This window comes from Lepisma saccharinum, chromosome 2, assembly GCF_977018435.1.
Source record: "Lepisma saccharinum chromosome 2, izLepSacc3.1, whole genome shotgun sequence".
In the NCBI taxonomy this organism is placed as follows: domain Eukaryota; kingdom Metazoa; phylum Arthropoda; class Insecta; order Zygentoma; family Lepismatidae; genus Lepisma; species Lepisma saccharinum.
Genome location: NC_139230.1, coordinates 110,261,313 through 110,276,266, shown reverse-complemented (window position 1 = coordinate 110,276,266; position 14,954 = coordinate 110,261,313). Strand labels below are relative to the sequence as shown.

General features: G+C 37.9%; 1 protein-coding gene across 1 annotated transcript; it reads left to right on the top strand.

Moving 5' to 3' along the window:
• The first annotated feature begins 2,517 nt into the window (after positions 1 to 2,517).
• LOC145984473 (BBSome complex member BBS2-like) lies at positions 2,518 to 12,305 on the top strand. The gene is made up of 2 exons (XM_083118132.1): positions 2,518 to 2,659; positions 12,154 to 12,305. Exons 1-2 carry the CDS (start codon positions 2,518 to 2,520, stop codon positions 12,252 to 12,254), a joined length of 243 nt encoding a protein of 80 aa, XP_082974258.1. The 3' UTR covers positions 12,255 to 12,305.
• The last annotated feature ends 2,649 nt before the right edge of the window (positions 12,306 to 14,954 follow it).

Sequence of the window (14,954 nt, the reverse complement as noted above, 5' to 3'; positions counted from 1 at the left end):
AATGCAACCGACCCAGGTGCAAGACCTGTCCCATCCTCATCACTTCTCACACCCTCCAGGTGCACACGGCCACTGGCAAATTTACCCTCCATCCCAAAGGGACCTGCCATGCCTCAAACCTTATCTACATCCTCACCTGCAACATCTGTGGTGATTTTTACCTGGGGGAAACATCAACGGCCCTCAACCTCCGCATCAATAACCACCGCTCCTCCACCCACAACCTGGACTTCACTGTCGCCGTCCACACCAACCACCACAACATCAGTTTCAACGACTGCTTCCGGGTAGCGATCATCCACCTCCTACCCCAACCAGCCAACACCTCTGTTCGCAAAAGATGGGAGAGGGCCTATATATCGGCCATGAGTGCAACCACTCCACCTGGCCTGAACAAGGCCACCCAGTAATGCCCACCCTCACCCACCCTCCCGCCCTCCTTCCCAACTCATCCTCCCCACTCACAGTTTACAACGAGCCTGGTGACGAAACAGTGTTTTTTTCGTTCTACGCACCGCTTCTTCTTCAATGGGGACCTGGCAACTCTGCAGGACCCCAACTTCCGGTTCCGTCTTCTGTTTCTTCTCACACCGATGATGCTATAAATTAGCGAAAATTTTGAATTTTTCTACTGTCCGGTGAGTGTTTCCTTTTACCTTATTTGATTTTTATATATATATATATATATATATATACCCAATGTGGCCTAAACATTACTTTATACAAAATCTTCACTGCACCCATGTTATTATTTGAAACCAACTCCAATTTTCAGTAAAGTCTAGAAATGTCTCCTCTTTTGAATTTTGCGATTAGTTTTATCTTACTGGCTTTGTGCACTGAGAAACAATCGCAAACCTTAGGTGGCCCATATTGGGTGTACAATGTTTGCAAGATATAACATAACCAACACTAAATCTACAGTGTACGTAACAGTGTGTTCTTTGCAACAACAAGTAACAAAAGTTGTATTTTATTTTATCCTGACATTTTGACAGATACCATATGTACAATCTTAAATGTTCTTTAATGATATTCCAAAAATTGTACGTAACGTTTCAACCTTCTAGCAAGGTCTTCATCAGACTCTATACCAAGTACAAATGAAAGAAGGTTTTAAAATAAAATAAATTTCTGCCTTGGTCAGCATATTGAGTTTTTCATATCATGGAAACAAGGCTTAATGGTGTTATCATCTTTTAGTGTTTTTCTGACATGGAAACAAGTCTTATTAGTGTTATCAAACTCCCTTCTAGTATAAAAGAAATAAGTAATGAAATAAGTGTAATGCTGGAATTTCACAGTTACCAAAGAGTCATAAGATTGGGCAACTTCAAATATGGTTAATTGGCCGAGGGGTTAAGATAGTTAGTTGCCCATGGTGTAGGAGATCATAAGTTTGATCCCCACTAGGAAAAAATACTTCTTAAAATTATTTTTTTGCATTACTAAAGGTAATTTAACTGTAGATCACTGGACAGATCCTTCTAGAATAATAATATGTAATTGAGTCTACAATTCTGTATATTGTTATTGTTTTCTATGTATAATAATTTATGTGTGTTATTTTTTTATAAAATAAATTCCTAATGGGCAATTTATTTTCCTAAGGCAAACCCATCAAAGTTCTGGTCAGATACATAAATTAAGTAAGTGAATCAGTTATTCCAGTTTTTATTGGAAATGCTCATCTCAAATGAGTACAGTCCTGGTTAGCGGTATTGGTAAATTGGATATCAGTACTCCATTCATATGTGTAAAATTTCCATGTTGGTTAATTTTTAAATAGTTAATTCATAAAATAAGATTAATTTAGGGAAAATTAGTTACAATGATTAATTAGAAAGTAATATTTATGTTCTAATATTTATAATTAATTTTAAACAGATGAAATATCTAAGTGTCAGGATTGGTAGGCACTAATAAGATTCAGTAAAAAGTGATATATATGAAGGGCTCGGGTGTAAAACATGGTAAGTGACAATTGGTTATTTTCAAGTTACAAAGTAAAATGTGCCATCCTTCAATTTTCGAGTGAAATTGCCATGTCATACAATTTTCATTGGACTCAGTGAAGCCTTCTGAAATTGGTAAACACAACACAAAAACAATTTATCTATCATATAGTTTCTAATGACCTTTTTCTCAGAAATGACCAAAATGTCACTTACCATGTTTTACACCCGAGCCCTTCATATGTTTGCAAGATATAACATAACCAACACTAAATCTACAGTGTAAGTAACAGTGTGTTCTTTGCAACAACAAGTAACAAAAGTTGTATTTTATTTTATCCTGACATTTTGACAGATACCATATGTACAATCTTAAATGTTCTTTAATGATATTCCAAACATTGTTCTCTTTTTAAAAATCTTATATAATTTACACATATCAAACTTTGTATAAAAGAAGAGAGTCTGTACTGTTGTTATGATACATATTTCCTGAGAACTCCATTTTGGCAGCAGTTACTTTTGAAGTGTACATATATTTTCTTTTCCCCCCAGAAAGAACATGAGAAAATGGTATATGCAACTGTTTGAAATTAACAAGGATATCTTTACAAGTTACAAAATAAGATGCACAAACCACCAAGAGTTACTGGAATCCTTGAGAAATGTCAATCAGATTATTCAGAAAGCAGCAAGATTAAGAGGTAAGTAATGAAACTGAAATTGCACTATTGTTGTAAGTAACATGTTTACCAAGAACTGAGATGAAGTCACAACAAACACCAATTTTGTCATCCTAACTTTCAAATGGACCTCAATCTTTCTTCAGGGGTGGGAGAAAGGAATGAAGCAAGGAAACTACTGAAATTTGGTTTTAAAAGCCTAACATGGTTTTAAAAATGGTTAAAAGATACAAAAACTTGATATTCCAATCATGTTCATGGAATAGTCAGCAATTACTTGCAGTAAACAGTAAAACAGTCATGGTTAGTTCTAAAAAAATCATTCTTTTTCCCATTCCTGAAGAAGGATTGAGGTCAGTCTGAAAATTACAATGACAAAACAGGCATGTGTTGTGATTTTGTCTAATTTTTTTTTAATGTATTGAAGACACATGGTGCAAGATGCCATTTCTTTATAGCATGCATATGTATTATTTTTACATCATTTTTCTGCAACACACGAGCATATAAATGGTAAAAATTACTATTGTCTAATCATGTACTTTCTTATTCAATCCAAACTGTTGAACCTACCTGGGTTCTTCACCAGGGGCAGAAAATAAATTAATTTCAAATTACTTTTAAACTTTTAACCACTTACCTATTTGTAGCCTATCTTTATTTTTTTTAATCTTGTCCAGACAAGTCATTTTATCATTTATGATGATGATACATGGTGTGAAGTTCAATCATTTTTAAGAACTAATGTATCCTACACTTTGGCAATTGGTAAATGATGGCTCCATGAAATATTCAAATTCCACAATTCTACACTCAATATTGTAACATTTCAAGTGCAAGAATTATGGCAACTACCTTGCAGAGGCAGGCCATCACCAGAGAAAAACACAGAAGTAAAGCATTTACTTCCCTATGCATTGTTAAAGTTCGGTGCATACAGTGGAACCTCAATCTTCCATTAGGGCCTCCCTGATGGCGCAGTGGTAGCGTCGTTGCCTTGTAATTAAGGGGTCTTGGTTTCGATACCCAGTGGAGGTACAGTGGTGGAAAAAAGTTCTTCCCCATAAGACTTTAATGGCAGTAAATAATGCCGGAAGGGTAGGCAACACACATTGCATGTTTAGGAGATCGGGTGATTCTGTCTGTCTCAAGAGCAACTCGTTTTTCATGCAATAGCCAACAGACACAGGAAATGTAGAAAAGTCACATGACTTGTCAGGTGGAACGTTGTTCGTCAGAAAATTGCTTTTTCCTCTTTTCCTCAAGCCAGGTCGCAGAACCGACAAGAGCTACACGTTATATATCTCCGAAAATGATTCACCTAAAAACGTTGAACGAAACGCTAAAATAATTCTTGCCTTAATTACATAGGCTACTATACTATATGTGCTGCAGTAGCTCAGTCGTTAGGGCGTTTTATTACCATGCAAGAGTTCTGGGTTCGATCACCGGTAAGGGAGAATCGGGATTTTGTCCATGTGTTCAAGTGGCTCCGGTGCCCACCCAGCGTCGTATAAAGTGGGTACCTGGAGGAAACTCTGGGGGAGTGGGGTAAGGTAGCCAGGGGCATGGTGCTGATCACTTCATCCCCATCTTAGACCTGATCAAAAAAGCTTGGGGCCTTATTTCCACACCCCCTACCCGCCTTCATGGCTTGGTGCAAAGCACAAGGTAGCACTTTGCTTTTTAATTTACTATACATCCCAATTTTGTCGGAACCGAACTTCCCAATCTCTATGTGGGCATTCTTCCAATTCCAAGTTCCGTAGAGATGTGAATAGGCTCCAATTTTCCTTGACACAATTCATACATGTTATATTTCGTTATAAGAACAACAAAAGCAATATCCTTTGTGTGCGTGTGTGTGTGGGGGGGGGGTATAATCCAAACATATGAGGTGATCCTTTTCCCACTACTCCATTCTCAGAACTAAATCTAAATTCCACACACTGAAAATGTAGCACTTTCTACATCTTAGCATGCAAATACCTAGTAGCAAAGTAATGTGTGGAAAGAGAAAAATTAACGATTTGTAACGGCACTCTGGAAATTTCGTAGGTTTTTTCCAATTTGAACTGACATTCATAATATTCATTAACAATCCCAATACTGACTTAAGAATAGCTTGGTCGTTCTGCTACTTTCAATTCTTCATTAGAGTAGTCACCGTAACTCTCTCTCTCTCTCTCTCTCTCTCTCTCTCTCTCTCTCTCTCTCTCTCTCTCTCTCTCTCTCTCTCTCTTAGCCTTCCCGATGGCGCAATAGTAGCGGCATCGCCTTGTAATCAAGGAGTCATGGGTTCGATACCCGGTGGAGACACATATTGGTTCGGATCCTACTTTAAACTGTAGATTCAGTCCCAATTAGCCTTACTGTGCATAAAGTGGACTTAAAATACTAAATGAAAATAAAAATAAAAATCACCGAAACTCTCTACAAAGCCAGAGGATCCAGGTTCGAAACCTGTTCAGGTTTAGATGTAGCATTGCATTCATATCATTACCCATCATCTTCATCGTTGCGATTATTGCAAGAGGTAAAAATGCGACGCAAAATAACCCACACAGAAGCTTGGAATCAATCTGAATATTGGTTACATTGGATACGTGGTAGAATTGTCTTAAAAATCACTTCCTGTGATATAATAGGGTTTTTGATGAGAGACCATTTGTATAATACATATTGTTGTTGCGAACAATAAGTAGTTTCACGTTCACCACACTCTTCGTTTGTTTAGAAATAGTAAAGAAGGAGGATCTCTAAATTTCTGCTTTCACATAGCAATGAAACTTTGAAATAAGTTCAGTATAGGTCACAAAAGAGATTTACATATTGTTATGATATATCTAATTCCAATAGAATACGATACTACTCCTTATGTTCCTGTAAATGTTCACCATTAGTCTGGCGAAAAAAAAAGTAACGAAGATTTCCATGTTTCCTTGAGCAGAGATAAGGCGCCTGCTTGTAGCAAGCAAGCACCAACTGCTTCGATCAGTGACCTTCACTGCTGGAGTAACTCACACCAGACCTGCGCTCGTTCCAGTGTGTGTATAAAACAGGTATTTTATTTCGTTCGTTCCAATCCACAGTTATATCAAGCTAACATTCTAATATTTTCATAAAATATGTAGTAAACAAGTTGTATACATTATGGTCTTCCAGAGTGTTGTTGCCTGCTATTTACACGTGGGGATAGGGGTGCTGTAAACATTTCTGAATCAAAAGGTTGAGCACAAAGGAAAAGTTGTGTAAGCATTGAAGGTAATAACAAGGTAATAGAAGTTGAAGGAAATGCTGGAATAAATTATATCAGAAATTGATTAAAAATAGTTCTCATCACACATAGGGCTATCAGATCACTCTTCAGTGGAAAATAGGACAAATTGTCTAAACACATTGGACACGAATGCATTTTCAGTAAATATAATAGGTTACTAGGACATCTTAGCATATAACGAGAATATGACACATCTTCAGCTCAAAAATTAATGTTGATGTGAATGGTTGAGTTCAAAATTCCTCAACTGCTAATTAATAGCACGGCCGTATGTGATTTCAACTTGTGTATGCAAGTCAGAACGTTTTTCATCGAGACGGGGCCAGGAAGGGAAAACAATCCATGAATTCGGGAAGGAAAAAGTTCACAATTTCGTAAACAAAGTCTGAAAGTTCTTGTTTATTGAAATGTAAAAGACTACTATACACTGGGAACAAACAGAATTGTGTGCCTTATATCTCCAATAAGGACTGTTTATGTAATTTCTGGAATGAAACTTGTTACTTCAAACAAATTACCTACACTTATAGTATCGATAAAACTTCACAAAGTAAGCATTTTTATACATATATCTGGACTTTTCCGGATATAGAAAATCGGGAAGTAATTTCTGAGCTGGGATTGTAATTTTTTTCCCGAACATCCAGTAGCAACCGTGCACACTTAAGTATACTTCTCTAAGGAACCACGTTATCTCAGACTTCCCTCAGAGTTTCTGTTTCTCCATCTAATTTGAAGTTACGCGATGCCCAAAATACATATAAGACATTTGTGATTTCTTTCAAATTCCTTCTGGAGGCCAGACACAATTCTAAAATCTAGGACACGTTCGGAAATAAGAATGCTTCTTATAACATCTTTTTATTTTCTTATTTAGCGTTATTTTTCTTTCACCTTTTGCTAATCACGATGACGAGGATGAGTGATATGATGAAATTGATGAAGGGGCACTCACAAAGAATACCCATACCCATGACGGGATTCGAACCCAGGACATCAGACATCGTAGCTCACTGTGCTAACCACTTCGTCACGGATGGAATTCTTATAGCCCTAATCGTTCCACAAGCATTTGTCCTATCTTTAACTACACACGAAACATAAAGAACAATCTAAATAAACAGGTGCCAGGTCACACTCTAACCATAAAAAACATATGCATGTGAAAATGCAATATAATATTTATTTTTAGGTAGTTGATTTATTATTGTATATTAAAGAAATACATTAGTGATAAAATGACGGTAGTAGAGGAACATCTCTCATGCCTTATGGAGAATTTGCATTTCTTGCCGAACAAGGTTCCGAGTTCGAGTTCCGACCAAAATGGATTCATTCTGTATGCTCATGCATGTGTTTAATGTAAACTCAAAAATCGTAGTCATGAATAATTTAACTTCAGAGGAAGAAAACTGAGGTAATTACTAATAAAAACAATAACAAAACAAATTTGATCTTAAAGCCCTGGCTTTGCACTACATATTCCATCACAGGGACTGGCACTTTGCGTAGGTGTAGACACGCTTCGTACAATTTGATGATATCGCGATTACATAATGGATGTGCAGCCACTTAACTGGACCCCCTAAAATTCACATTTTATTACTAAATTCTAAATTAGCATAATATCGCATAGTTTACCTATTCATAATATGCACTGCTTTGGTGCACTTTGTGGATTGTTTCGTTGGTTTATTATTTTAATTAATGTTGCATTAATCAACATAAGGTTAATCGCGGCAGGCAAAGTGGAGGGAAAATAACAATGAAGCAGAACGAGGGGGCCCTTGGTTCCCGATTAATGAAACTTTGCCTACATGCAACTGAGTCGCTGTGTGAATTTGCTGAAAATGTAATTTATTAATTTTTGCTTATTTTATATTGCTTTTCTAGCAATTGCGTCAACAAAGGCGATGAGGATGATTAATGAAGTTATGAAACGGATGATAGGAAATGATCATCCATGCCTTACAAAAAATTCTAAGTTGGGACTAATGAATATTGATTCGTCTTATGATTTGTCAAGTAGTTATTTTTAACTCCAATCTTTTTCAAGGAGTTCTGGGTTGACAGCATGTGTGTTGCACGATGATGATTTGATGAAATCCACCACTTCAGTGAACTTTCTTGACAATGTCTCTAATATCAGTAAAGAGAACATTTCCTTACGAGTAGTTGTTGTTAAGAAACCAATGCTTAAACGTTTCTGGAGGTCTCATGGCACCCAGCTGTTGTTTGTTATGGCTGGGCCTAGGGGTATGACTCATGCTGCTGTCAATACTCAATCGTTCCCAAGAAGCCAGGTTCACCAGCCAAACCTAAGGGATAACTTTGTTAATTGGGTTGCATAAACAACAGGCTTTAAGATGTTACGATATCGTAGTTCATGTGGCCCACAAACTACTTTATCTGACTGTACATAGTGGTTCGGATCCCACTTTAAACTGTAGGTTCAGTCCCGATTAGCCTTACTGTGCACAAAGATTGAGTGTAAAATGCAGGAAAATATAAAATCTGGGAATGTAAAATGAGGGTTCCACACCATGATGTTATAACATAGAGAATGAGCGAGAGAGGTTCTCTCTTTGAATGCAGCATAAACATAAACACAAATTAGATAAACATGCACAATAGAGTGGGTCAAAAACAAAGGAAAATGTTTTCAGTCTGAAATTTTATGGCAAAAAAATTTGCTTTACATACCAGTAGTCAATGTGCAAGTTCTCAGCTCAATAGCTCATCATTAAAGCTTGTCATAAAAAGCATTTCTTCTTTACAAGCAGTCAAAAGTGTAATGCATTCACTTTTTTTTACTTTGTTAGTAATTTTGTGTTTGATCTAATTCCATTACACATTATATTCAATCAGACTACATGGGGAATGCATCTACATGAGTAGAGAAGTTTGTAGAAATAATCCTGACACTAACGTTTTGGGGGTGACTACACAAAAACATGCATGACATTAATTATTACAGAATTGCATTACTTGGAAAATTCTAATGTTTTTTTGACACTCCACATGACCCCCTTGCCATTTGAAAACTTTGACCTTAATCCAATATGGCGGACTTCTAGATAGCAGAAGCACTCTAACACATGGGCCCCTTACCCTTATGTACCCACATGAAGTTGGATCTACCATTACCACATCCATTTCAGAGAAAAAAAGGGCATCCTCGGACTTTTGAATCACCCTGTCACCCTGGTTGGGGGGGGGGGGGGTTACATGGACAGTAGCACTTAGATACTTTGGACTCAAAACTTTTCTCTTCTTCTTGCCCTTTCTGGTACACATACATTTTCTACACCAGTTGGCTGATAGCCTCTAACACCATGCCGAATAGAATACAGTGTAAATTATTTTGAAATTTAGAATGCATAGAACAGAATGAAAAAGAAATGGTCTGAAAAGTCATAATTTTTCATGTAGCATAGGGATTGGGGGACACAAAATACTTCACAAAAAAATCACATATGGTTTTACATTTTGCCAATAAAAAACATATTTAAAAACAAATTTGACACTACTACTATATTAGTCCAAACAGACACATGATAACTCCTGAGACAGTCAATATGAAAACATCATGGCACTTCAGCATAGTAAGTTATGAGAGGAGTGACACATAGGGTGGAATGGACCCAACAAGAAAAATCTGGCAGATAATTATTGTACCCATTGTTTCCAGGAATGTGTGTTACAATGAAGTGATAAAAGAGATTCTGGAAGATACTAAAAAAGGGTGGGTTCTGACATGCCCGCACAGTGATTCTCTTTGTTTTTGCATTGGGTCCAATCCACTCATGCACCACCTCTCAAGGATTAACATATTCATGCCCAGGTTTGGGAGGGGCATTTAAATGGCCAGCCCAGGCATTTTCTGAATCCAACCTTATCTAAAAAATAATGTGGCCGCCATCTTAAATTTTCGAGTTTTTCAAAATGACACCCTGGAGCCTGCAAATGGCACTTTCTTGTCGACTTTTTCACCCCAGCAAATAGGAACCTGACCTCTTTGAGGGTTCCTGCTGGTGTCCCCTACCAATGATCCTCCCCGTGGTCCTCCTAGGATCTTAATGTGTTGGGCCTCTGAAGCCTCAGTAATTTGGTGTCCCGGACATGCTCTCAGGTACTGCATCACACCTCCCCCCAAAGTCACGTGGTGCACCCCTTTTCGTTCGCCAATCAGCATGGGGGAGAAAATGTCAAAAATAAAAGCCCCAAAAAATGGACCTTAGTTGTTCATGGGCAAATACAAGCTAACTAACTAACTCTCTAGCCTTCTTAAACCCGAAGGTTCATGGCTGCAGCAACACAGGCCTTCCATCTGTCCCTATCTTGAGCAAGATCTATATACTCTTTTCCATCTCTACCAATTTCCTTTAGGTCCATCTCAACATTGTCCCTCCGTCTTCGTCTTGGCCTTCCTATAGGTCTCTTACCATCAGGTTTCCCAAGAAGAATCCTGTGAACTCCTTTTTCCTCTCCCATTTGTGCCACATGGCCTGCCCACCTCAGTCTTCTTGATTTAATTATTCTAATAATATCTGGACATGAATACAAATTATGTAACCTTCTCCACTCACCTGTCTCCTCATCAATTTTAGGTCCAAATATTTTCCTAAGGATCTTATTTTCAAATATTCTCAATTTGTGTTCCTCTTTCAATGTAAGGGACCAAGTTTCACACCCATATAATACTACAGGCAAAATTACTGTTTTGTATATTTTAACTTTTAGTTTCTTAGATATTAAACGAGAAGACAAAAGTTTATGAAGAGAGAAGTAACATGCATTTCCTGAATTAAGCCTACTTTTTATTTCCTCTTTAATATAATTTTCATTTGTTAATATTAATAAAAATATATATTAAAAACTTAAGTTTTGCGAGTATCTATGTTGCTTCTGCTACGTTTCGGGATGCAACTGCTCCCTTCTTCAGGCTGTTCACTTTTAGGTTATACTCAATTCATAACCGCGTCGATCTTTTATTAGGTATAGGATATGGGATTGGTTAAGCGTGTGTGGTTAAAAACAGTAAAAACCTAACACCCATAACGGGTGCACGTCATATTACCATGCTGTTTTCCTGATTAAAAACGGCTCCTTGAAACAATTAAAACTTTAAAACTAAATAGCCACGGCCCTCGTGTGCTGCAATTGCAATACTCCAAGTTTTCCTCGTAGAACGTGAGGTCGGGCACCTCCCCTCTCCTTCCCCTCCAGTCTTTCTCCCTCCCCTCCTCCTTTCCAGTTCACGTAAAGTCAAGTGAGAATTCCTCTTCCATTTGAGCTTGGCGTGCTACTTCCGAGGTTACGTTAAAGCCTATTTTTACGTATTCCTTCCCATCCCACTTCTTGAACATCTTCCCCCACATTTCGTCGATATTCCCATCGTCTCTGTTTAATTTATTCCCTCTTCTCTTACATATATACGACCCTTCATATACATTCCTTCTTATAGGTTTATCCTCTTCCCTAAGCACTTTCCGTTTGGCGATAACGTGGCCTTCGTCAAGGATATGTTCGGAGAGCCCCGTCTTGGGAATCCCCTCCCTTATATCTTTGTCATGCTCTCCCCACCGAACATTCATGCTTCTTCCTGTTTGACCCACATATTCCTCCCACGAGGGCCGTGGCTATTTAGTTTTAAAGTTTTAATCGTTTCAAGGAGCCGTTTTTAATCAGGAAAACAGCGTGGTAATATGACGTGCACCCGTTATGGGTGTTAGGTTTTTACTGTTTTTAACCACACACACTTAACCAATCCCATATCCTATACCTAATAAAAGGTCGACGCGGTTATGAATTGAGTATAACCTAAAAGTGAACAGCCTGAAGAAGGGAGCAGTTGCATCCCGAAACATAGCAGAAGCAACATAGATACTCGCAAAACGTAAGTTTTTAATATATATTTTTATTATTATCATTGTGAGTAATTCGCACAACTCTCATCATGAATTTGTTAATATTACTCCTAAGTATTTGAATTTGGAAACTGGTTCAACCGAGATGTTATCAATGATTAGATTTTGATTACAAATACAAGCACATACTTTAAAACAATCATGGTCGTTTACAGGTGGGAATGTGTTAAGATGCTACAGCTATCATCATGGTAAAATTCATCATCTTCCTTGCATGGAATATGTTGTCCACACTAATGTTAATTTGTGCTGTTTCACTGTCTTATTAGGTCTCAGGTTTTGTACTTTTTCATTTTGTTTTCCAGTTGGAAAATCAAAGACCAATGTTATAAATCTGTGCAGAGCAGCCATTAAGAACAACAACATCAATTCGCTGATCAAGATAATTAGAACTGGAGAAGCTTAAATGTAGAACTGCATTAAAATGTGTATTTTTCAATAAATTATTGATATATAACTTGAAGCCTTTTGTATATTTAAAAACTACATGTTTCCTCATATTCACATGCATGTATGTTAGGGTGTGTCTTATTTTATATCATTATTCAAACAGAGGATGGGGCCTCCCCAATGCCATAGTGGTAACATCGTCGCCATCAAGGAATCCCAGGTTACGTACCTGCTGGAGGCCAGTGTGGTTCAGATCTCACTTGAAACTGTAGGTCCAGTCTCAATTAGCCTATCTGTGCATAAAGGTGGACTGAAAATAAAACTCAAATGTAACAATAGAGGATGTGCAAAAGTTGTTTCTCAGACCCTAATATCAGCAGACAAAAACTCTGGAATCCTATTCAAAGTTTCATCAAGCCTCATTGAGTTTAAAGTTTCATATTTCACAACACAATCCAAAGAATTGTTTTAATTTATTAATTGTTATCTACAGGATATATAACAATTAGCTCATGAAAAATATGAGAAGCCAGTTTGTAATAAATAGGATAGATAGAACGCAGCATTGAATGTGCATGCATACACACTTGTGTGTGGGAAACCCAGGAATGGATTTGGGTAATTGATGTTATAAGAGTGGAGGATTTCATTGAAGAGATCTAAGTGTTTGTACTGAAAGAATGAAGTTGTCACTTGTCTGTCTACATCAACATCTTCTCAATTAGTGATTCAATATTGCTTTCTCAGAGTTTAGTATTGATGTGTTGAGTAGGCAGCAGTGTTCAAAATTAGAGGCCACAAGTCACAAAATGTGATTAGAATTTTTGCTTTTGTGCCTAGATAGAATTTTCAAGTCACTACTTTCGTAACTAGGCTCAGTACTTTTGGTGACTACACAGACAGCATTTTCCAAAGTTCACTAGTTTTACTCCTTGCCTTTTGCTGTTTTCCTGGCAGTCTCAGTCGGTAACGCATCTGACTACCATGCTAAAGGTCCCAGGTTCGATCCCCGGCCGGTTCAAATCCGGGAACTTTTCTAACGATGGAAGCGGCCCCGGCGCCCACCCAGCGTCGAATAACATGGGTACCTGGGGGAAACCCTGGGGGGTAAAGGCGGTCAGGGGCGTGATGCTGATCACATCACCCCCACTCACGACCGGATCAAGAAAGTGTGGGGCGTTACCCCCACACCCCCTATACACCTTCATGGCGTGGTGTTATGCACAGGGGAGCACTTTACCTTTACCTTTTTTCTATTTTACACTTCCCAACTGTTTGCTTTGACTATTATAAAACACTTGAAACTCCTGTTTATTTACAATTGTTGTCAACAAAAGAGAATGAGGGCTCAAGGATCAGCTCCTGGTTTTTACAAATGTTATTTTGGCAACATTGGAAGAGAGTCCAGAGTCGAGCATCCCATTGCTAACCCCACCCTCACTACTAGTTGTGCACCCAACAGCAGCGCCAGAAGCAACGATTTTGTGGCACACATACGGAATTTGCTTCTGGTTTTTCTTCAAGACCATCACAGTAATAGTTACAATGGTAAGAGAAGCACAATCAATTGTTTTAAAACTCAAGAGTTACATACATAGTGTCTTATATTATTGAAAAGGTAAATTTTTACAATTATAAGTCCATATTTAACTCCATATTTTGTAATATAATTAAGCCTTGTTTTTTCCATATTAAAACCAATACGTTGCTGACCAAGGCAGTTTATTAAGATAAAACACTTAACACGTAACGTTTCGACCCTGTATCAGGGTCTTCCTCAGACGAAGAACTAAACTAAAATGATGAAATATACTACATACAGAAAGATTACATACACATAGCAGGGTCACAAGCCACACAACAACAAATCAAGGTGACAGTCCTTATCTATGAAGATTTCTCCGAAGGAATTAAACATATCACCTCCTGACAGTTGTTGACTAATGGGTCTACTACACTGACAGGTGATTGGCAGGTCAAGATTAGCACCTGCTTACCACTCCCCCACCCCTCCTGCCTTTTTGGTTATGGATGAATGCCTCCTCCTCTGATCTTCTTCTTTTCTCTTCTTTCTTCCTTCTTCATACTTCTTTTTTCTTCATTCCTTTTCTTCATCCTTTCAACTTTCTCTAACACACTCTTCCATTCCTTGTTTATCTTGAGTCCTCCATTCCAATTCATGATGTCTTCTCCTTTCTTTTCTATTTCTTTGGCCTCCTTCCATTTTCTCACTAGTTCTCTCTTCTCTTTTCCTATTCGCCTAGCCGAATCCCATTCAACTTCATGTCCTGTTTCTCTAGTGTGTTTGAATATGGCATTCCTGTCTCTCTTCAATCTCACATCATCCATGTGTTGCTTTAACCTGCCTTTAAGTCTCTTCTTCGTTTCCCCGATATATACACTTTCACATCCTCTGCACTTCACCTCGTAGATAACCCCTTCCTCTTCTTCCTCTCTCTTTTCTTCCTTCTTCTTGCTGGCTATACTTAAAATAGTGCGTCCTCCCTTCCTGTGTATATATCGGGGAAACGAAGAAGAGACTTAAAGACAGGTTAAAGCAACACATGGATGATGTGAGATTGAAGAGAGACAGGAATGCCATATTCAAACACACTAGAGAAACAGGACATGAAGTTGAATGGGATTCGGCTAGGCGAATAGGAAAAGAGAAGAGAGAACTAGTGAGAAAATGGAAGGAGGCCAAAGAAATAGAAAA